At 44.4% G+C, this 22,517-nt stretch overlaps 2 protein-coding genes across 5 annotated transcripts in view; one reads left to right on the top strand and one right to left on the bottom strand.

Annotated features, from left to right (window-relative positions):
* Positions 1 to 12,409, bottom strand: part of UTP18 (UTP18 small subunit processome component) — a 53,356-nt gene extending 40,947 nt beyond the window's left edge. The window contains exons 1-2 of one of the 2 annotated variants that reach the window (XM_068263932.1): positions 12,024 to 12,409; positions 1,071 to 1,307 (exon numbers count right to left, since the gene is read on the bottom strand). In XM_068263932.1, the coding sequence (XP_068120033.1) occupies positions 1,071 to 1,292 (222 nt within the window). In that variant the 5' untranslated portion in view covers positions 1,293 to 1,307; positions 12,024 to 12,409. The remainder of the gene's footprint in view (positions 1 to 1,070; positions 1,308 to 12,023) is intronic. The other variant, XM_068263933.1, reaches the window with a different exon arrangement.
* Positions 12,332 to 22,517, top strand: part of MBTD1 (mbt domain containing 1) — a 98,020-nt gene continuing 87,834 nt past the window's right edge. For all 3 annotated transcript variants that reach the window (XM_068263930.1, XM_068263929.1, XM_068263931.1), the window contains exon 1: positions 12,332 to 12,635. In XM_068263930.1, the coding sequence (XP_068120031.1) occupies positions 12,615 to 12,635 (21 nt within the window). In that variant the 5' untranslated portion in view covers positions 12,332 to 12,614. The remainder of the gene's footprint in view (positions 12,636 to 22,517) is intronic.

Genomic DNA, 22,517 nt, shown 5'->3' with positions numbered 1-22,517 from the left:
GCTCAGCTGAGCCTATTAGAAGCTGGTTAGTTTGTTTGTAAACACTGCCTAAAACTGTTAATTACAAGCCAGGATTGCAGCAGAGAGTGGCAGAAACAGCACAGAGGGGCACAGGAGAAAATAATGAATAGAATGGTATGCTTTTTATTGTAAGAATATTAGAGTACAGATTCTCTTTAAAGTGGACCCAAATTAAAAATACAAGATTTCAGGAATAAAATGTATTTTCTAAATTATAATAATAAATAGCAGCCTCTTTTCAGCTGCATGATGACAAATATAAAATATGTTACATTTATTGGAGGAACCCCTCCCTTCCTTTCATATTGCCTGGACAGAATCCGGCAGACTGGTGGAGCAGGAGGTGTCCAGCAAAGGAGGAATTGCTAATGGCTGCCACCTGTATAACCCAAGTTATGAAAAAAGAAGGGTGAAAGGCATGCACTGAAATGCTCATAGGCTTGAAGGAGTGTTTATCTTTGTATGTGTCAGAGTGGTGCAACTAAATATTTTGATTTAAAAAAATGTTTGGTTTGGGTTCCCTTTAAAATGGACCTGAACTTGCACAGGACAGAAGGAAAACAGAGAAATGCACCCTGTAGTAACAGATGAGGGGGGATTACCCTGTAGGTAATTCCCCCTCATCTGTGACTAATCACAAGTGTAATTTGATCTTTCCCATGTGTCAGCTGACTGCCACGGCAGATAAGCTCATTTGAAAGCCGCAGATTTATTTCATGATTTGTATCAGCCGTAAGAAAGAAATGCCTTTTTTTTAAAGGTTATTATGCGGTTGTTTATCTTTTAGAGCAGACAGGAAGTTCTGAATCTACTCAATTTTAGTGATCTAACATTTTTTAATCGACAACAAGCAGCTGAGTCTGTTATTCTGTTACTTATGACACCAGTGCAAGCTGCTCCGTCGTGTCAACCCCCCTCATACCAACCGAATGAGCCTTGTGACATATCTGCACAGCACTGGACCTAGGTGAGTTACACAGACTGTTGTAAAGCTTTACCTTTCTACACACTTTTGCAGGCCGTTCCACAAGCTGTAACAAATACGGTACCTTTGAATCGCCCTTGAGTCTTTCCACAAATTCATCTTCCCCTCCAAAGACCAGTTCCTCCAAACACTTCTCCACATCCGGCTTCACTTTCAGGACCTTTAAGTTTCGCTCTTTTAGCGTTTCCTCTGTAGATAAGTTGTGTTGCTTGCTGGGAGTGCTCCGCAGCCTTTTTCTTTGGGGAGACATCCGGCCTTCAGTGCTCTTACCCTTTGCTGACTCCATTTTCTTTCTGAAAGACTAAAAAGGGTGGAAAAGGACAGCTTAAACTGAGGCACAACAAATAAAAGTATCAAAACCTATTCTAAATGGTAGTCAGTGTCCCCATCTAAAGAACCGTGGAGAATAGAAAAGATCTCGCAAACATGGATCAGATTTATTATGTGAACTTATACTTAACGCAATAACAATGAAGAGGCGGCACACAAAAGGCTTGCTAGTTAAAGCATATATTGGTGGTGGAGCAGCACTACATGTTACGAACCTTCACGGTTCTTCATCAGGTGTAAAACCATTTTACACCTGATGAAGAACCGTGAAGGTTCGTAACATGTAGTGCTGCTCCACCACCAATATATGCTTTAACTAGCAAGCCTTTTGTGTGCCGCCTCTTCATTGTTATTGCATGACTACTACCCAGGATGGTGACCTGAGCGAGGTGCAGCACCGGCACCACCAGGGATAAGACCCCTGAGCGAGGTTCCAGGACCGTGAATTAGTCATTTGAAGTGTTATACTTAACGCAGTAGGGACAGCCATACTATCCTAGGGAAAAAAGACACAAATATATGTAGATAAATACTTGTTCTACTTACTCAGCATATGTATTGTACTGTCCACATTTTTATTTCAGTAAATATTATACAATACGTATAGAGAAAACTGTTCCAGGCATTTTCAATCTTAAGTCCCTCTGACTGAAGCCAATCCTGATTTCCTCCCTTACTCTTTTTCTCTTCCTCTGCCTGGTGTATGCATTGCCAACCCTCCTTCCCACTGAGCTCTGTAGAAACTGCACTGTCATATCTAGCTTGCTTTGTAAACACAAGTGAGCTCAGCATAGATGGTATTTTAGCAGCTTCGGCAGAGGGGTGAGGTGTATTTACCTTCTCAGCCTTGGAACCTCTAATACTTTTGGCCATAAGCATTCTGGTGCAATTTAGTGTTGCGGAAAAGGTGCACAATGTTAACCACTTGCCGACCGCCTACTTCATATTGGCGGCGGCGGCAAAGTGGCAGCCCCAGGACCACGTAACGCAGAATGGCATCGGGTCCTGGGGGAGGGGATTGCGGGCGATCGCGCGCGCGAACTGCGCGCGCATCGCTGGCATTAGGCTCCGCCCACATGTGACGTCAACCCGCCGGCCAATCAGCAGCGCCGGCGGGTTGCAACTTTTTGAAATGGCCAATTGAAAGTGTATAATACGCTTTGTTAGGTAAACAAAGCGTATTATACACGCTGCCTCCTCCCTGGTGGTCACAGCGCTCAATCGACCACCAGAGAGGAAGGCAGCACTGTGAGTTGGAACACACACACACTGATCTGCCCCCCCTGCACACTGATCGCCCACAGCACCCATCAGACCCCCCCTGCCCACCCCCTGACAGCACTGTTTGCACCCAATCACCCCCCTAATCACCTATCAATCACCTACTGTCACTAACTGTCAACGCTATCTTTTAGATCAGGTCCTAAACTTCCCCCTGGGGGCGCCTGATCACCCCCCCACACCCTCAGATCCTCCCCAGACCCCCCCCCCCCCCCGTGTACTGTATACAGCTATTCTCTGTAATCACCTGTCAATCACCTGTCAATCACCCATCGATCACCCCCTGTCATCACCTGTCACTGCCACCCATCAGATTAGACCCTAACCTGCCCTTTGCGGGCATCTGATCACCCACCCACACGCTCAGATCGCCCACAGGCCCACCCTCATAACACCTACCAAGTGCATTGTTTACATCTTTTCTCTCCTCTAAACACCTACTGATCACCCATCAATCACCCCCTGTCACTACCACCCATCAGATCAGTCCCTAATCTGCCCCTTTTGGGCACCCAATCACCCGCCCACCCCCTCAGATTTCCCTGAGACCCCCTCTGATCAACTTGCCAGTGCATTGCTTGCATATATTCTACCCTGTAATTACCTTCTGATCACCTATCAATCACCCCGTCACCCCGTCACTGCTACCCATCAGATTAGACCCTAATCTGCCCCTTGCGGGCACCCAATCACCCACCCGAACCCTCAGATCGCCCTCAGACCCCCCGCCAGTGCATTGCTTGCTTATTTTCTCCTCTGTAATTACCTACTGATCACCTATCAATCACCCCGTCACCACCTGTCACTGCAGGCTCCTGATCACCCTCCCCCCTGCCCTTATATCTCCCTCTGATCACTCCACCCTGCCCTAGATCACCCCCCTGCCATTGTGTATATCTAATCTCCTGTCTGTAACGCTTGATTGTGCTTTGATTGGCTCCAATTGTCTCAATTGCCCTGTGACTGACTTAGATTGTCCCGTGATTGGCTTCGATTGTCCCGTGATTGTTTTTTGATTGTCCTGTGATTGGCTTCGATTGTGCTGTGATTGGCTTCGATTGTCCCGTGATTGGCTTCGATTGTCCCGTGATTGGCTTCGATTGTCCCGTGATTGGCTTCGATTGTCCCGTGATTGGCTTCGATTGTCCCGTGATTGGCTTCGATTGTCCCGTGATTGGCTTCGATTGTCCCGTGATTGGCTTCGATTGTCCCGTGATTGGCTTCGATTGTCCCGTGATTGGCTTCGATTGTCCCGTGATTGGCTTCGATTGTCCCGTGATTGGCTTCGATTGTCCCGTGATTGGCTTCGATTGTCCCGTGATTGGCTTCGATTGTCCCGTGATTGGCTTCGATTGTCCCGTGATTGGTTTTCGATTGTCCCGTGATTGGTTTTCGATTGTCCCGTGATTGGTTTTCGATTGCCCCGCGATTGGCTTTGATTGCGCTGACTGGCTGTGATTGCCCTCTAATCACTCTTATTGGCTCTAATTGTGTTGTATTTGCCTTGATTGCCCTCTGATGGTCTGTGATTGTTTCTGATTGCCCCCATTGCTGTCTGATTGCCCCCTGATCCCCCCCCCCCCCCCCGGTCACTATCCTAGTGATCTAAAAACAGTGTTTTTAGTATCACTAGTGTTAACAGTTAGGCCAGTTAGCTAGGCCCCTGTGTTAGTGTCAGTTAGCGCTCAGCCCACCGCACCACAGTCACTAATTAGTCGCTGATTAGCGTCATTACTGTCGCTAATCAGCATTGGTACTATATAGTATCTGTAAGTGATCATTACTGATCGCACACAGATCTATATTGGGGTCATTAGGATCCACTAAAAACGCAGTGTTTGCCGATCAGGCCTGATCGTTCGCCTGCACTTGCATTCAGCCCGCCCCACCGCAGTGACAGAATTTTTTTTCTGATCACTGCAAAAAACACTGTACAATAGCTGTGGCACTGTAAAGATCAGTTTTGATTTTTTTCAAAACTCAGTGACCACAGCTTTCTGCTCCGCAAGTACTCCCTTTTGCTAGGTAGGTGCTCTTTTTCCTGGGTAGTCTCAGAGGAATACCCCCTAAATTTAGCAGCCCACCATGGCAAGAAAGGGGTATTCCGATGATGAGGTTCTCAGGTACATGGCCCAGTCGGATGATGACGATTGGGACATCTCATCCGACGAATCTTCTGGGTCAGAGTACGAACCTGTGGACAGCAGTGGCTCGCTGACCGATAGCGATAACGAGGTTGAGGTCCCGGCTAGAGCCAGGCGTACCACACCCCATGTCACTGGACCGCAGGTGGCGCAGGATCTGCCTCAAGGGCAGCAGAGTGGTGCTAGCGCTGGTCTGAGGTTTCATGGTGAGGCATACACCAGCAGCGCAGCATCTCCTGGACCTGGCACCAGTACTTCCGTAGACCCTGGTGAAGTGGTGAGCACCAGAAGGGAAGTTGAAACTGGTTCGGTGGCACGTGCATTAAGACCCGAGTTGCAGCCACCAAGAAAACGGGCCCGTACTACCCATAGTCTTCCAGAGGTGCTGGCAAATCCCAATTGGCAATCCCCTGGTTCCGCCGCACCCGTACTGCCCCCTTTCACCGCCCAGTCTGGAGTCCAGGTGGAGACAGATAATCTAGTAACGGCCCTAGACTTTTTTTCATCTGTTCTTCACCGAGGATCTCTACGACTTAATTGTGGCTGAGGCCAAACGTTATGCCACACAATACATCACCGACAACCCGGATAAGTACTATGCCCAGGCTTACCGGTGGAAACCACTCCAAGTTTCCGAACTTAAAACTTTTTTGGGCCTTCTCCTTAACATGGGTCTAGTCAAATTGAATGTATTGCGGTCTTATTGGTCTACGCGCACAATATATCACCTGCCCATGTTCTCTGCTGTCATGTCCAGGACACGGTTTGAGATGATCCTGCGCTTCCTGCACTTCAATGACAACACAACCTGTCATCGAAGTGACCACCCTGCTTATGACCGGCTCCACAAAATTCGGCCCCTCATAGACCACATGTCATCAAAATTTGCAGATGCTTATACCCCTGAACAGCACATGTGTGTAGACGAGTCCCTCATACATTTTACCGGGCGCCTTGGCATCAAACAGTACATCCCAAGCAAGCGCGCCCGGTATGGGGTGAAACTGTATAAGCTCTGTGAAAGGGCCACAGGCTATACTTATGGTTTTAGGGTCTATGAGGGAAAAGACTCAAAATTGGAGCCGGTCGGATGCCCTGACTACCTGGGGAGCAGTGGCAAGATTGTGTGGGACTTGGTGTCACCTTTGTTCCAGGAGGGGTACCATCTTTATGTGGACAACTTCTACACAAGTGTGGCCCTCTATCAGCATTTAAAGATAGATGGGATCCGCTGCTGTGGCACCGTGCGGCCTAGTCGCCGGGGCTTCCCCCAACGGCTCGTTAGTACCCGGCTTGCACGGGGGGAGAGGGCTGCCTTGTGTACAGATGACCTGCTCGCGGTGAAATGGAAGGACAAGAGGGACGTTTACCTTCTGTCCACCATTCACACAGACACGACAGTCCAAATTCAACGGCAACTGAGGTCACTGAAAAACCCCTCGCCGTCCACGACTATAATGCTTACATGGGAGGGGTGGACTTCAATGACCAGATGTTAGGGCCCTATTTAGTTTCCCGCAAAACCAGACGCTGGTATAAAAAAGTGTCTGTTTATCTAATTCAATTGGGTATTTACAACAGCTTTGTTCTCTACAGTAAGGCTGGGAGAACTGGAGCGTTCCTTAAATTCCAGGAAGACATCGTTATGGAACTCCTGTATCCAGGAGGTGCCGTGGCCCAACCCCAAAATGCAGTTAGCCGGCTGCATGAAAGGCACTACGCCTTTCCCATTCAGAGTGGCCCAAATCAACGCACCCCAAGAAAACGTTGTCGTGTCTGCAGCAGGGCTGGAACAAGGCGTGACACCTCTGTTTACTGTCCCATGTGTCCTGACCAGCCTGGTCTATGCCTAGGGGAGTGTTTCCAGAGGTATCATGAGCAGATACACTTTTAGAGAGTAGGGAACTCCAAACATAGCAGTAGGCACACAAGGGTCTCTGTGCTATTTCACACTGGCGTGATGCGTTAGGGAAAATTGCCTAGCGAAAGTCACACTTTGCGGTCCCCCCCTACGCCGGAAGTGCTTGACTTAACGCTAGTGCATGCCTACGTTACTGGGTGGCTTCTGTGGCAATTTGGGTCGGCCCGGAAGTCATGTTAGTCTACGGCGACGCAGTTACTTACTAGGCCGAATGCGATTACTGTCGAATGCTACTCTAGCGGTATTCTCTGAAGGTCTGTTTGGGGCGATGCGGTGCGCGCGACCCACCGGATACGCCAATATGCAGTGTGAACCCAGACATCAGGTTTCCAGAGACCCTAATACACAGTGCTGCCAGGAACCTCTCCTTTCACTTGGGACAAAGTGCATAATGTACTTCGCCACATCTCTGTGCGATTTGCACTTAGCATATTGTCCCATGGGGGACGAGAGGTTTGTCCTCAGAAAGGTAAGAAAAAAAAAACAAATAAAAAAAACAGGTAAGCAAAAAAGTTAATGTTTGGTTCCCAATGTTAATGTTTGGGTTAAAAATGTTCATTAAAGTTTATAAAAGTTGATGTTAATGAAGTTATTGCTTTGCTGCTTGCTTGTTTTTTTTGTGTGTGTTTTTCTCTCTTTTTTCCATCCTTTACCCTTCCAGGTGGACCGACCGACCGACCGACCAACCAGCTGCAGCACTGATGGTGCATCCTGACAGAAGCATTGTGTGTCTGTCAGATTACACACAAGTCGGTGCATGCAGCGCTGCAGGACGAGATTTCTCCTCTGCAGTAAAAAAGATACGTTTGCCGAGGTATATGAGCTGAGGGGTGGTGTTGGAGCTCCTATGCTTTGGCAAGCACTTTGTATCAAAAAAGAACTCTGGCAATGATTTGTTCATCCACATCGATCGGTGTGAATGGATAAATCGGCTTTGCCAGGGCATACGAGCTGAGTGGGTGGACGTTTTTGGGTGGCAGCTCCTATGTCCTGGCAGACGCCTTCCCCTCTTTTTTTTTTCACATTTTTTTGGCAGATATTTTTTCATCCACATTGATTGATTGATTGACTGTCATTTTTCCTTTCAGCCCAGAGTGCATTACCCGTATGCCCAAAATAAGGAGTATAGCAGAAACTCCTAATACTGGCCATACATGTAATGATTGCAGAGACCCTAAAATGCCAGGAAAGACCCCACGAATGATGCCATTTTGGAAAGAGGACACCACAAAGTATTCCGTGAGGTGCATGGTGAGTTCATAGAATATTTTATTTTTTGTCACAAGTTAGCAGAAATTGTTGTATGTTTTTTTCACAAAATGTCATTTTCCGCTCACTTATGACAAAAAATTTTTTTTCTATGAACTCACCATGCCCCTCATGGAATACCTTGGGGTGTCTTCTTTCCAAAATGGGGTCATTTGTGGGGTTTGTTCACGGTCCTGGCATGTGGGGGGGTTGCTAAATTGTGAGCACCCCTGTAAAGCCTAAAGGTGCTCATTGGACTTTGGGCCCCTTTGCGCAACTAGGCTGCTAAAAAAGTGTCACACATGAGGTATCGCTGTACTCAGGAGAAGTAGTATAATGTGTTTTGGGGTGTATTTTTACACATACCCATGCTGGGTGGGAGAAATAGCTCTGTAAGTGGACAATTATGTGTAAAAAAAAATCAAAAAATTCTGATTTACAGAGATATTTCTCCCACCCAGCATGGGTATGTGTAAAAATACACCGCAAAACAAATTATAATACTTCTCCTGAGTACGGGGATACCTCATGTGTGGCACTTTTTTGCACCCTAACTGCGCTAAGGGGCCCAAAGTCCAATGAGTACCTTTAAGATTTCACAGGTCATTTTGCGACATTTGGTTTCAAGACTACTCCTCACGGTTTAGGGCCCCTAAAATCCCAGGGCAGTATAGGAACCCCACAAGTGACCCCATTTTAGAAAGAAGACACCCCAAGGTATTTAGTTAGGAGTATGGTGAGTTCATAGAAGATTTTATTTTTTTGTCACAAGTTAGCGGAAATTGATTTTAATTGTTTTTTTTCACAAAGTGTCATTTTCCGCTAACTTGTGACAAAAAATAAGATCCTCTATGAACTCACCATACTCCTAACTGAATACCTTGGGGTGTCTTCTTTCTAAAATGGGGTCACTTGTGGGGTTCCTATACTGCCCTGGCATTTTAGGGGCCCTAAACCGTGAGGAGTAGTCTTGAAACCAAATTTCGCAAAATGACCTGTGAAATCCTAAAGGTACTCATTGGACTTTGGGCCCCTTAGCGCAGTTGGGGTGCAAAAAAGTGCCACACATGTGGTATCGCCGTACTCAGGAGAAGTAGTATAATGTGTTTTGGGGTGTATTTTTACACATACCCATGCTGGGTGGGAGAAATATCTCTGTAAATCACAATTTTTTTACACACAATTGTCCATTTACAGAGATATTTCTCCCACCCAGCATGGGTATGTGTAAAAATACACCGCAAAACAAATTATACTACTTCTCCTGAGTACGGGGATACCTCATGTGTGGCACTTTTTTGCACCCTAACTGCGCTAAGGGGCCCAAAGTCCAATGAGTACCTTTAGGATTTCACAGGTAATTTTGCGAAATTTGGTTTCAAGACTACTCCTCACGGTTTAGGGCCCCTAAAATCCCAGGGCAGTATAGGAACCCCACTAGTGACCCCATTTTAGAAAGAAGACACCCCAAGGTATTCAGTTAGGAGTATGGTGAGTTCATAGAAGATTTTATTTTTTGTCACAAGTTAGCGGAAAATGACACTTTGTGAAAAAAAACAATTAAAATCAATTTCCGCTAACTTGTGACAAAAAAATAAAATCTTCTATGAACTCACCATACTCCTAACGGAATACCTTTGGGTGTTTTCTTTCTAAAATGGGGTCACTTGTGGGGTTCCTATACTGCTCTGGGATTTTAGGGGCCCTAAACCGTGAGGAGTAGTCTTGAAACCAAATGTCGTGAAATGACCTGTGAAATCCTAAAGGTACTCATTGGACTTTGGGCCCCTTAGCGCAGTTGGGGTGCAAAAAAGTGCCACACATGTGGTATCGCCGTACTCAGGAGAAGTAGTATGATGTGTTTCGGGGTGTATTTTTACACATACCCATGCTGAGTGGGAGAAATATCTCTGTAAATGGACAATTGTGTGTAAAAAAATCAAAAAATTGTGATTTACAGAGATATTTCTCCCACCCAGCATGGGTATGTGTAAAAAAAACACCCCAAAACACATTATACTACTTCTCCTGAGTACGGCGATACCACATGTGTGGCACTTTTTTGCAGCCTAACTGCGCTAAGGGGCCCTAAGTGCAATGAGCACCTTTAGGCTTTACAGGGGTGCTTACAATTTAGCACCCCCCAAAATGCCAGGACAGTAAACACACCCCATAAATGACCCCATTTTGGAAAGTAGACACTTCAAGGTATTCAGAGAGGAGCATAGTGAGTCCGTGGCAGATTTCATTTTTTTTTGTCGCAAGTTAGAAGAAATGGAAATTTTTTTTTTCATTTTTTTTTGTCACAAAATGTCATTTTCCGCTAACTTGTGACAAAAAATAAAATCTATGAACTCACCATGCCTCTCAGTGAATACTTTGGGATGTCTTCTTTCCAAAATGGGGTCATTTGGGGGATATTTATACTATCCTGGAATTTTAGCACCTCATGAAACATGACAGGTGCTCAGAAAAGTCGGAGATGCTTCAAAATGGGAAAATTCACTTTTTGCACCATAGTTTGTAAACGCTATAACTTTTACCCAAACCAATAAATATACTCTGAATGGTTTTTTTTTTTATCAAAAACATGTTTGTCCATATTTTTCGCGCTGCATGTATACAGAAATTTTACTTTATTTGAAAAATGTCAGCACAGAAAGTTAAAAAAAATCATTTTTTTTGCCAAAATTCAGTTAAATATCAGGTATGTAAGTGGCTGACTCAGTCCTGACTCAGACAGGAAGTGACTACAGTGTGACCCTCACTGATAAGAAATTCCCCTTTTTTATCTCTTTCTTGCTCTCAGAAGCCATTTTCTGCTAGAAAAGTGTTTTATAGTTGTAATTTCTTATCAGTGAGGGTCACACTGTAGTCAATTCCTGTCTGAGTCAGGACTGAGTCAGCCACTTGCATACCTTATATTTAACTCTTTCAGGCAGAGAAAGAAAAAAAGGAACACAGCATAGTTATTTGTGTACTAGGCACTGTACATACACATGTCTATCTCATTATGTCACATTTCAGTTGGGGTATCCTTTAAGCAAGTGAGACCCTTGCTTTAGGCTTGCTGTCGCGTTCACACTGCAGTGCAAATTTGGATGGCATGCTGCAGATTTCAGTAGCATGCCTTCCAGATTTGCACTGCAGTGCGATCTGGACACAGGGTCTCCACCTCATCCCTTCAAATACTGACGCATATAATATATACATGCCTTTTACCTAGTTAGATGCAGTTTAGGCACTGATTATGTGTTAGTAGCCTCAGAACCTGTATAACTTAAATGCGCCATTAAAAGGGATGAAGTGGCAACCCTGTCTGGGCAGTAAGCGTAAAGAAAGATTCACACTTGCTTAAAATCGTGTGCGTTTTCTGCAACACTAAAATGCAAGTGAAACCGCTCATAATGCTTCCCAACGCACAATTGCAGTGCAGTGGGAGCAATGTGCGGTTTACCACAGTGGTAAGAAAATACCAGCACTGCTGCTTTTCCATACATCACGTGTAATTTCCTATGGCTGACAGTCAGCTGGTTGCTTGCCAACAGTGTATTTTTAATGGACTTGTTATCATTTTTGCAATTCAAACAGGTGTGCTCCCTGCTTCCAATACACTGCGTTTCCCCGTCCGGACTCCGGATTTGCATGTGGGGAAACGCTGTGAATCGCCCCCATTGAAAACAAGCCCAGGGAGTATGAATACACTGACCACATAGGGGGATACAGGAACAACAAATTACACTGGCCACATAGGGGAACACAGGCTGGTGACATGGGAAGAGCCAATCATACACTGACCACATAGGGGGATACAGCAACAACAAATCATTAAGCTGGCCACATAGGGGAACAGAGGCTGGTGATAGCCAATCATTATACTGATCACTGATTGGGGGGTACAGGAACAGCTAGTTGCTGTTCCTGTGTATATGTGGTTAGTGTAAGCACGCAAGAATTCCAGGAACAGATTATCCTGCAGCTGCTGCAGGGAGATCACGTCAAGAGGGTCAGCTACGGTGGCCAGCTCCACACAGCAGATGGAATCCCCTATCTGGTTGCCATAGGCAACCCTAAATTTCTTCACTGCACTCACCTGCACCAAACGCACGTGGAGCTTCCTGCGACCTCTGACCCCGGAAGAGGAACTCACTTCACGACCAGCACGACCAAAACAAGCATAACCTACTTTCTATTTTTTTCTTTACTCTCTAAAGATATTCGGCCTGTCTCCGCTTCGTTACCTCTCGATTCCTCCGCTCAAAAATACTCCTGCTGCTTTTTCACTATCTGTTACTCAAAAACTGCCCCACTTCCTGCGTACATTAGCTATTTTCTGCCCCACTTCCGGCGCATATGAATGACTCCAATCCCACTTCCGGTCACATGCGGTTTTATACTAAGTTGCTTCCGTCTTGAATCGCCAGAGAGCTTCCTCTCTTCTGGTCAAGAGCTCGGAGCTTGTAGTTCTGCAGCGCCAATCTCTGCCAGCCTTCCGCCGGAAGAGGGCGGGGCGAGCGGGCACAGCCAATAGCAGAAGGGCGCGCATGCGCAGGGAGAGGGAAGCTGCTGCTTGTGTTGATGTTGTTGCAGGAGTTCATTGTTTTCAGGCTGAGCGGGGATCGTGCTGCTCGGGGAAGAGGCTGAGGCGCCGGGAGAGCAGGAACAGCGTCCCCATGAGGGTCTGATGGAAAAGGCCAAGGAGCTGGTGAGGGCTGCACCCCGGGGGGGAAGGAAGGGGGGCTTTGTTATTGTTGCTGGGTTGCACTGAGGCCTGTCTGAGTCCTGCAGCCCCCAGGCTGGCATCTGCTGAGGGGTTACTTGGGGATGCCCAGCTGCACAGACACTATAAGGACCAGCATGCATTGCAAGACTGTCCCTAAATCCTGCTGGTGCATGCTGAGACTTGTAGTTCACCACAACTGCTGTTCACCTTCGCTGCAGAACCTTTCCGCTAGCAGGTGCAGAAAGAGAGTGACTGAGGTTGCTTCTGACCCCTCTCACCCTGCTCACTCCATCTTCCAACTTATGCCTTCCAGAGAAGCTTGAGATTGCTTCTGACTCGTCTAAAAACTCACCTCTTTTCCCTAGCCTTTGAGGCTGCATAATGCAGGGTCACAGCGCTTTGAGTCCCCAGGGAGAAAAGCACTATAAAAATATTATTGTTATTCTATCCTCCAACTTTTGCCTTTGAGCGAATCTGAACCTAATTATTTAGACTAAACGCATGATGCACCTGCAAATGAGTATTTCATACTTACCTCGCCAACAGTTTCTCTTAGAAGCTCATCATTTTCTTCTAATAACCATTTCCTTCCAGTTCTGACTAGATCTTGTCAGACTTGTCTCTCAGAAAGCCAAAAGCCTCAAGGTAGGATCACACCAAAGGGCACAGGGAAAAACAGGAGCATTATCCCGCGGCCGAATCTGCATTCTTGGCAATAGGGAATCGCATTTGCTGTGCGATAGAAAGTAGCAGTGCTGCCCACAACCAAACCTCCCCCCCCCGGTGTAAAACCACACACGGCATTATGCGTTGGGACTAATTACAGTAGTAGCAGTAGGGAATTATTGTGTGATTTAAAGGATGCCAGGGTTGCTATTGTAGAGGGGAATGGGGGCAGTGGCCATGAGGAGACATGCATGCCTGCTCCCCTGTTTTTAAGATGTATGTAAACGTATACAATTAAGAAGTACATTTCTTCCAGAGTAAAGTGAGCCATAAATTACTTTTCTTCTATGTTGCTGTCACTTTCAGTAGGTAGTACACATCTGACAGAACCGACAGGTTTTGGACTAGCCCAACTCCTCATGGGGAATTCCCAGGGTTTTCTTTATTTTCATAATGCACTTAGTGAATGGGAGTTGCACCGTCCAACTGACAAAGAAGTGTACGGTGAGCAAGGAGGCTGGCCAGCATCGTTGTATAAGTCTTTTTCAGGGAGTGTCTTTTATAAAGAATAAAAGTCATGCTGAGAATCCCCGATGGAGAGATGGACTAGCCCAAAAACTGTCGGTAATGTCAGATTTCTACTACCTACTGTAAGTGATCGCAACATAGGAGAAAATCAATTTATTGAGAATTTTACTCAGGAAGAAACCTACTTCTTGTTTGTATGTGTTTTTAAATGTCAAGATTTTTGCGTCTGTTCCTCTTTAAGCAAGCGTGGCCCCTGTCTTAGGGTCCATTCACACTGAATCAGTTGCTGTCAGTTATAACTGAAGAACAATTGAAGCAAGGTTATGTCCAGAGTTTGTATCTTCCACCCTAAGAATATATAGGTAGGCTAGCAGGGTTCTCCTTAAACTGGACCCAGAGTCAAATTAAGAGATTTCATCTATCTTGTAAGCCAAGACAGCTCATGTATTGTGTGGTTGACTATGGGCATCACTTTGCCAGTGTATCTTTCTGCATGGTGTTTGTACGTTCTTTTTGTTTCTAGAGTTTGTTTCAGCCGTGATTTGGTTGATGGCTGGTGTTGTCTAGTTCTACTGGTATTACATGGACCAACTTGCCTTTGCAACTTTTCTTTGAGCTTGTTTTTACACGCTGAGACTTGAACTTGAGCATCCCAGGTAGCCCATCCTGCAGTATATCTGTCACCTGACTTATCTGTCACCTGACTCATTCCATGGTTGCATGGAGACCTCACATAAAGGTTGTCTGATTTGACCATATACAGTGCGAACGAATGATTATGTGCAACACTTGTGTCCTTGGCTCAAGCTCCTTTAGGAACATACCTGTATTGATTGTATCTTCTCCCCTTTTTTTTTTTTCTAGAGTTTCTTCTATTTGCTTTGGTATCTCTGTATATTTCAAAAAGATACGTATAGGCTAGGGGGATTCTTCCTTACTGGGCCTAGCAGTGATGAGCAGAAAGTTTTCCTATCATGCAAATTATAGCCAGTGTTCTCCCCAGGCTCTTTTAGCCGGGCGCTCCACCCGGCTAGATTTGGTGACCACCCGGCTGTCATCGGCTCACCTCCTCGCCACCTCCTATGCTGTAAGCACAGTTGCCCTGCATTTTCATCTCTCCCCACCCGGCTACTTTTTCATGCCACCCGGCTACTATTTCATGCCACCCGGCTGGAAAAAAATTCTGGGGAGAACACTGTATAGCATTCTTGTGCATGCTGAGATTTTAATTAATTAATTCAGAGCAGTTGGTGAGCCTAAGGTGGCCCATCCTTCTAGATAAGGCTATGTCAACTGAAACAACTTGAAGCTGCATGTGGACCTCAGGTGTCGGTCATCCCATATGATTAAGTATGATGTACTTTGGTGATTTGGGGCAGAGCTACAGTCTTAGCAAGGATACCGTTTGTGTGTTCTCCCAGAGCTCAGGTTTCCCCCTGCACCCAAAATCACATACTGCTTGGTTATCGTCCTTAGCAAATTACAACTTTAGATTGTGACCCACATCTGAAAGGATCCAGAACAAAGAAAAGAGTGCCCTAAAGCAGCACCACACTGACCAATTTTATGATATTAAATCACATAACCTTTATTGCAGTCAAACTGTAATCAAAGGTAAAGCGGATCCGAGATGAAAAATGAACCATATAACAAGTAACTTGTCTATAAATCATATCTAAAGTTTACACAGCAAATCTGGCTGCATACAGCTTCAACAGTTTATGAGGATGTATTCCTGTGATACAATGAGAGCGCCATGTTCTGTTTGTCATCATTACACAGGTAATCTGCAACTGCATCTCCGCCTCTCAGCCTGTGAAAAATTCATCTCCCCCTCCCATCTGCAATCTCTGGCTAGTAACCTCCTCCTGCCCAGACTGAGCTCCTATAAGCCCTTGCTACATGGGCCTGAGTGCCTTGGCGTTTTGGAGAAGCTGTGGGCGAGGCTTGTTTAGTTTATAGGGAATTTGGCGTGAGGAAGGCCCTATAACCTATATGTAAGGCACACCATTATGCAATGTATAAAAGTTCATCTCGGGTCCACTTTAAAAAAAAAAAAAAAAGTAAAAATAACTAAAGTGATAATACTGGCGTCCTTAAAGGGGCACTACAGCGAAAAACTGTAAAATTTTAAAATATGTGCAAACATATACAAATAAGTACATTTTTTTCCAGAGTAAAATGAGCCATACATTACTTTTCTCCTATAATGCTGTCACAGTAGGCAGTAGAAATCTGACAAAAGTGACAGGTTTTGGACTAGTCCATCTCTTCATTGGGGATTCTCAGCAAGGCTTTTATTCTTTATAAAGCTATTCCCCAAAAAGGATTTAAACAATGATGCTGGCCAGCTTCCTTGCTCCCTACACAGTTTTTGGGCAGTTGGACAGAGCAACTGCCATTCACTAAGTGCTTTTGAAAATAAATATATCCCTGAGAATCCCCTATAAAGAGATGTACTAGTCCAAAACCTGTCACTTCTGTCAGATTTCTACTACCTAGTGTAAATGACAGCAACATAGGAGAAAAGTAATTTATAATCATAAGGTGCAAATTCGATAAATATTGCTGATCAGATCCCCAGAACAGGGAAACAAACCATACAGAAACTATTCCAAACAAAGATGCCTGTGTAGCAGCACAAGTGAATCAAGGGGCTTATGTGAGCAGGAAGTAGACAGGGGTACTGAAGGATCAACAGCAGACGCCTAAGTGTCTAAAAGGATGGGGAACTTCATGCTGTAAAGGCGTGTGCACACGCCATACCGCCGTCAACGTCAGACCCTCCCGCTGGGCGAACGGTCTGCCGACAGTAGCTCGTGTGTACGGGCTGTTGGCAGACTGATAAGGCTGTCTCTGAACGATCCGCTCACGTGCCTTAAGGAATGCAGAATCCGCAGTCTCCTCTAACCAGAAACTGACATGACAGTTCCCCATCAGGTCCGCCTGGGCTTGAAAAGGATTGATTGGTCAGTTCCTGGTTTCTTCTGGGTATATACTGTAAGGTGGTGATGTTGTCTGTCATTTGAAGTGCAGCATTAAATAAAAAGAGCTTCAATACTACTTGGATGGTGCCGGCTCCTTGATTCTACAGTCAGTTGATCCGTGGTGCTGCTGGATCTGCCTGAGCACATCCACCCTACTGAGTAAGCCGGAGAGAGTACAACACAAGTATGTTGACCTCTACTGACATAGAAAGGGAAAGCAGTTGCACAGCTGTACACTAGTAATTGCAGCAGGATCTTGCTCTTGCATGAATGCAACCAAAATTCTCATTCCTAGGTATTATAAGTGTTCATTAGCATATGCCCATGTTAATTAGATGAACTTGATTTGTGCTAAAAGTAAAGGCTCATACACACACCAGACTAGTCTTTGTAAAATGAAAGATTACAGACCAATCTTACCACCCTTCATGTAGTATGAGAGCCATACCTTCACAGTCTTTTCTATGGAGCTGAACTCCCCATCAGACAGAAATCTTTGCAAGATGCTGCACACAAAGATGATGTACAGACACAAAAGATCAGTATCTGCAAAAGATCTGTTCCTGCCAAAAATCAATTCCTGCAAATTGCATTCATAGTCTATGAGATCTGCAGATCATCATACACACATGATTTAACTGACATTCATCTGCAGATCAGACAATCATCTGCAGATCTGAAAATCCATCCTGGTGGATCTGATCTGCAGATGAATGTCAGTTAAACAAGGTGTGTATGATGATCTGCAGATCTCAGACTATGAATGCAATTTGCAGAAACGGATCTTTGGCAGGAACAGATCTTTTGCAGATACTGATCTTTTGTGTCTGTACTTCATCTGTGTGTGCAGCATCTTGCAAAGATTTTTTTCTGATGGGGAGTTCAGCTCCATAGAAAAGACTGTGTAGAGTATGGCTCTAATACTACATGAAGGGTGGTAAGATTGGACTGTGATCTTTCATTTTCCAAAGACTATAGTCTGATGTGTGTATGCACCTTTAGAGATATTGGTGTGTGAGTGCATTGAAAGAGAGAAGACTTGAGGGGTTGGCTAAGGTTTCCATTATAGTTGTAGGACATTGGTGACCAGGCTCACGCTGTTTCAAGCGAAATCCAAATTCATCTCATTAAAATATTGCTATGTGCTCATTTTCAATGCTAATGTTTCTTGCTGGAGATGTAGAAAGTGACAAATGCTGTTTGTGTGTACTTTGGATCTATGAGGGATAGTTATGGGTAAAAATTAACGGTCACCAGAACAGGGGGAGAAAAGACTTGGCCAAAGTTTTACTGGAGTTTCCATGCACAGTTACGGCAAAAAGTCATATTTGTGAGTTGGGTTTGTTATTTTATTCCATCCTCAAACTCTCAGGTCTTAGCTATTCAATGAGTTGTGCAATGAAGTCTGGAGAGATGATGACGTAGGAGGTGTCTTCTTGCATGCTTTTAGGTTGTCAATAAATGAGCAACGACTAAGGCTGGTTTCACACTAGGCAGAAAAATCATGCCAGATCATTGAATATACGCATGTCAATGGATCTAATGTTATCTGTCTGACCCCTCTTATGCTGGGAATACACAGTTAGTTTCTGGCGCTCAATTCTGCAGTCGATTCTCTTATCTTCCGCTCATTTCGTATTATTTTTTTTTCCATTAACGTCTATCAGAAATTGAGCGGTGATGGAATTGAAAGGGAGATTGGATGTGTCGGAAATTATCTATCGAACCATCGAATCGCCTAAAAAACGAAACGTGTATTCCCAGCATTAGCTTGTCCATTTTTAATTGCATCCATTGTCCTTTTTATAATGTTTTGGACTTTGCACCTGATGAAGCAGTTTGTATCCTGTGAAACGCATCGTTTGACAGACAAATCATTTTGGTTTTCACTTTGATTACTTCATAAAATAAGTAAATTGAGAATGGTGATGGTTATGTCTAGGAGAACTCCCGGAAAAGCATATGATTTGTTTGGTTAGCCCAGAAAAGCATGTGATTTGTTTGATCAGCTGATAGATTTGCAAAGCTCTGATTTGCTGTGATTTCATCCTGATTTATCAAAAATCAGAGACTTGCATGTCTATCACCTGACCAAACTACTGAAAAACTTGAATACAAGTCAACCTTGTGTATAAGTCGACTCCAATATTCAACCCTCTTAAGCTGGAATTTTTTATTGACTCAAGTTTAAGTCTACACAGCAAAGTTAATGGCTGCACTTGGGGTTCAGGAGGGGTTAACGACTCCACTGCATACAGTATTGCAGCCATTAACTCCCCCTGTCCCTTATGTGCAGCCAGTAACCCCCTCCAGGCTCCCGATTATTCACTCTTTTATGCAGCCCAGTATTTACCCCTTTCCTTGTCAATTGTTGTGGCCAGGACTTTCAGACCTGTGTCTTCTTGATGTATCCTTTCCTCAAAGTATCACTTACCACTGGGTAAATTGCTGCAAATGGGAATGTCCCTATTAGTACACACATTACTCAGTGTTGCCCATGACTTGTATACAAGTCAACTCCTATACTTTTATGAAGTTAATCAGACCTAAATTTCTAGATTTCTACTGGAGTATACACAGTAATCACATACTTCTACATGAGTTCATCTAGACATGACGATCACTAATTGAGAAGGTCTCAAGTTTGTAGAATAGGATTTCACATTTTTGGGCTGTTTGTATCGGCGGGTTGCTTGTAAGTCTGGAACTATCTGTATTATGGAATCCACAATTTTGGTTATATAATTTAATTTTGTTTTATGCATTTATTTTATATTTTTAATGCCTTGTTTTTGTTTTTTTTTCAATCATGGTTTGTGGACCACTGGAGAATCCTAGAATTTATGTTTGTAATTATTTTGACAGATATGTGTATATTTTTGAATTATCGTCCTATAGATTTAAGTATATCATGTTTCCTCTGAAGCATGATTGTTGGTTAAATTGGTTAAATTCTCATAACCTGAGTAGTTATTTAATTTGGTCCAGTTTCTATGGAGTGTTTGTTTTTTTGTTTTTCCTCCTTACTGCTAGTCATTCTCTTGGAGACTTGTCATACTCAGAACTTTTTGGTGGCCCAAGTGGAGATAGGGGTTCTACCTGAGATACTGTGGATTACAGGGCCGGTTTAAGCAACAATGGGGCCCCAGGGCAAAATAAACCTGGGGGCCCCCCCCCCCCAACATATACCCTGGAACAAAAATCGGCATTGAGACCTTTTTTGCAGCTGGTATAGTCAGGGTGTGAAGCCCCAATCGGTCGAAACTCCACATTCTGGCTATCCCAGCCTGCATGGGGGACAAGGGGTTAAAAAGTTTCAGGAGGGGGGACCCCACAATTTTTTTTTTTTAATTCCCACACTCTAAACATAAAAAAAAAAAAAAAAAAAAAAAAAAAAAAAAAAAAATTGGGGAAAATAGGAAAACATGCCAGGGATCTTCATACAGCCATATTGCGGCTGTATAGCGATCCCTGGCCAAAGCGCTGCGGCTGCGTATAGACCCCCTGGAAACCCCGTCAGGAAATTTATTGCGCTTTCGTTTGATGCATGTAAAATTACACTACCGTTAGGTTAGCTACTAAAAGTGACATTTACCGCATTTAAAAGTATACTTTTTTTCCTTTGAAACTTTAAAATCGATTTTCTCAAAAACTATAAGGTCTTTTTGAAAAATTGTTTTTTCCTCTTATTCCTAATGACCTCCTTAACATACCCTGCAAATTTAGGGTTTCTAGCATTTAAGGTGGATTTGCTATTAACCATTTAAGTCGGCAGGTTTTTAAATGTGTTTTTTTTTTTCCTTTGAAACTTTAAAATCGATTTTCTCAAAAACTATAAGGCCGATTTTGAAAAAATGTTTTCCTCTTGTAGCCACTGGGGGCCCCTACAAGCTCTGGGGCCCTGGGGCAGCTGCCTCCTTTGCCTTAATGGTAGCGCCGGCCCTGGTGGATTACCTTACAATTTAATGTCTTTCACACTGGTAAAAAGAGTGGCACTCATAAATAGGGAAAAACTCTTTATTGAAGAAACATTAAAAGCAGTGGTAATACAACTGTATTACCACCGCTTTTAATGTTTCTTCAATAAAGAGCTTTTTGTACTTTGGATGTGCCAGCCTCCATCATCGTTTTACTTACAATTTTTAATGTGAATTTGAAGTGCCAGTTGTTTCAATCCAGGAGTCAGAAACAATTTGTTGGGGGTCCGGTTCCATTGACATTAGAGATGGCCTTTAGGGTTAATTGATAATTATGAAACCTTGGCTACCTGGCACTGAGTTATGTTTTTAAACTATAATGCTTGTAATTGGACTGTTAGATATCTGATGCATGGTTCTTGGAAAAGCTGCATGTTCCCAGGATGCTGTCCTTGCGTGCTCACAAGTTTAGTTCTCTGCTTGAGAGAAACAGGATTCTGTGTGGGATCGTGTTTCACTTTAGTTATAATATAGACCAGGGCTGCAAAATTCAGAACGCCCTCCCACCTGCCCCACCCATTAAGTAGCAATATGCAGATTGCCCCCCCCCCCCCCAGAAACATTCTGAGTGCTCACATAGCAATATGCTGGGAGGTCCCCCCAAATGCAGAGGGGAATCCCCCAAATGCAGAATACAGAGATGTCCTCCACCTTCTATAGCAGGGGTGTCAGACTCAAATACAAGGTGAGCTGAAATTGAACACTGGGACCAAGTCGAGATCCAATCTTAATGCCTAGTGGCCACCTTATTCCCTTATAAAGTTCCATGGGGTCTAGTGCTGCCCCCTCACCTATACAATTCCCTGGTGTCTAGTGGTCCTCCTTACCTTATACAGCTCCCTGGTGTCTAGTGGTCCTCCCTCCACTATACAGTTCCCTGGTGTCCACTCTTTTCCCCCTTCCAGCTTCTCTGGTGGTCTAGAGTGGGCCAAACATAATGCAAAGTGGGAGAACCACTTCCGGGACAAGTTTGATGGCTCTGCGGGCCAGAGTTTGACATGTATGCTCTGTAGCAATGTGCAGAGAGCCCATAAGCCGTAATTTAAGGACACCAGAGGTGAAGGTTTAATCTCAGACATTGCTGTCACCGCATTGACTTTACCATATGCTAAATTGCTGTTTGACTTTAGCTTTGCTTTGCACCGTGAGAAAAACATGTAACCCTGCAGGCAAAACGCCTTACAACTCTGACAGCTGTGATTACTATGCTTGCTTCAAGGTGTAAAAAAAAAAAGGTGTATGGTGCTGTGCGACTGGCTGGGAAATGGATTGTACCCTTTCATTACAGTTCTTGTTCTTTTAATTACAGCATGCAGTCTTTTGACACCCATGCCTTGCAAAGTTCCAGTGATAAAACTATAATGACGGCCCATTTAGTTTGTAGTCGGCAGATCATCACCACAAGGAGTAGTGACCAGTTTTCTACACCCAGACATACGCAAGTAGATGGAGTTGCTGCCTTGTCCAGCTATGTATATTTACATAGGGAGAGAAAGCACAAGTGCTCTGACACACGCAACTTCTGTCCTGTATACGGGAGAACTGCATGCAAAAGAGACATTGGAGTTGCTATTTCTGGCTTTGGGCTCAGTTAAGTTGGTCCTTTTTTATTGCCTGAAGAAGCGGGTGGAAGCTGGCGAAACGCGTTGCCTGTTTGTAATACATACATACATACATACATACATACATACATACATACATACATA

This window comes from Hyperolius riggenbachi, chromosome 12 (assembly GCF_040937935.1).
Source record: "Hyperolius riggenbachi isolate aHypRig1 chromosome 12, aHypRig1.pri, whole genome shotgun sequence".
Lineage (NCBI taxonomy): Eukaryota > Metazoa > Chordata > Amphibia > Anura > Hyperoliidae > Hyperolius > Hyperolius riggenbachi.
The sequence above is the reverse complement of the archived record's forward strand: the minus strand, read 5'-3'. Positions and strand labels throughout refer to the sequence as shown.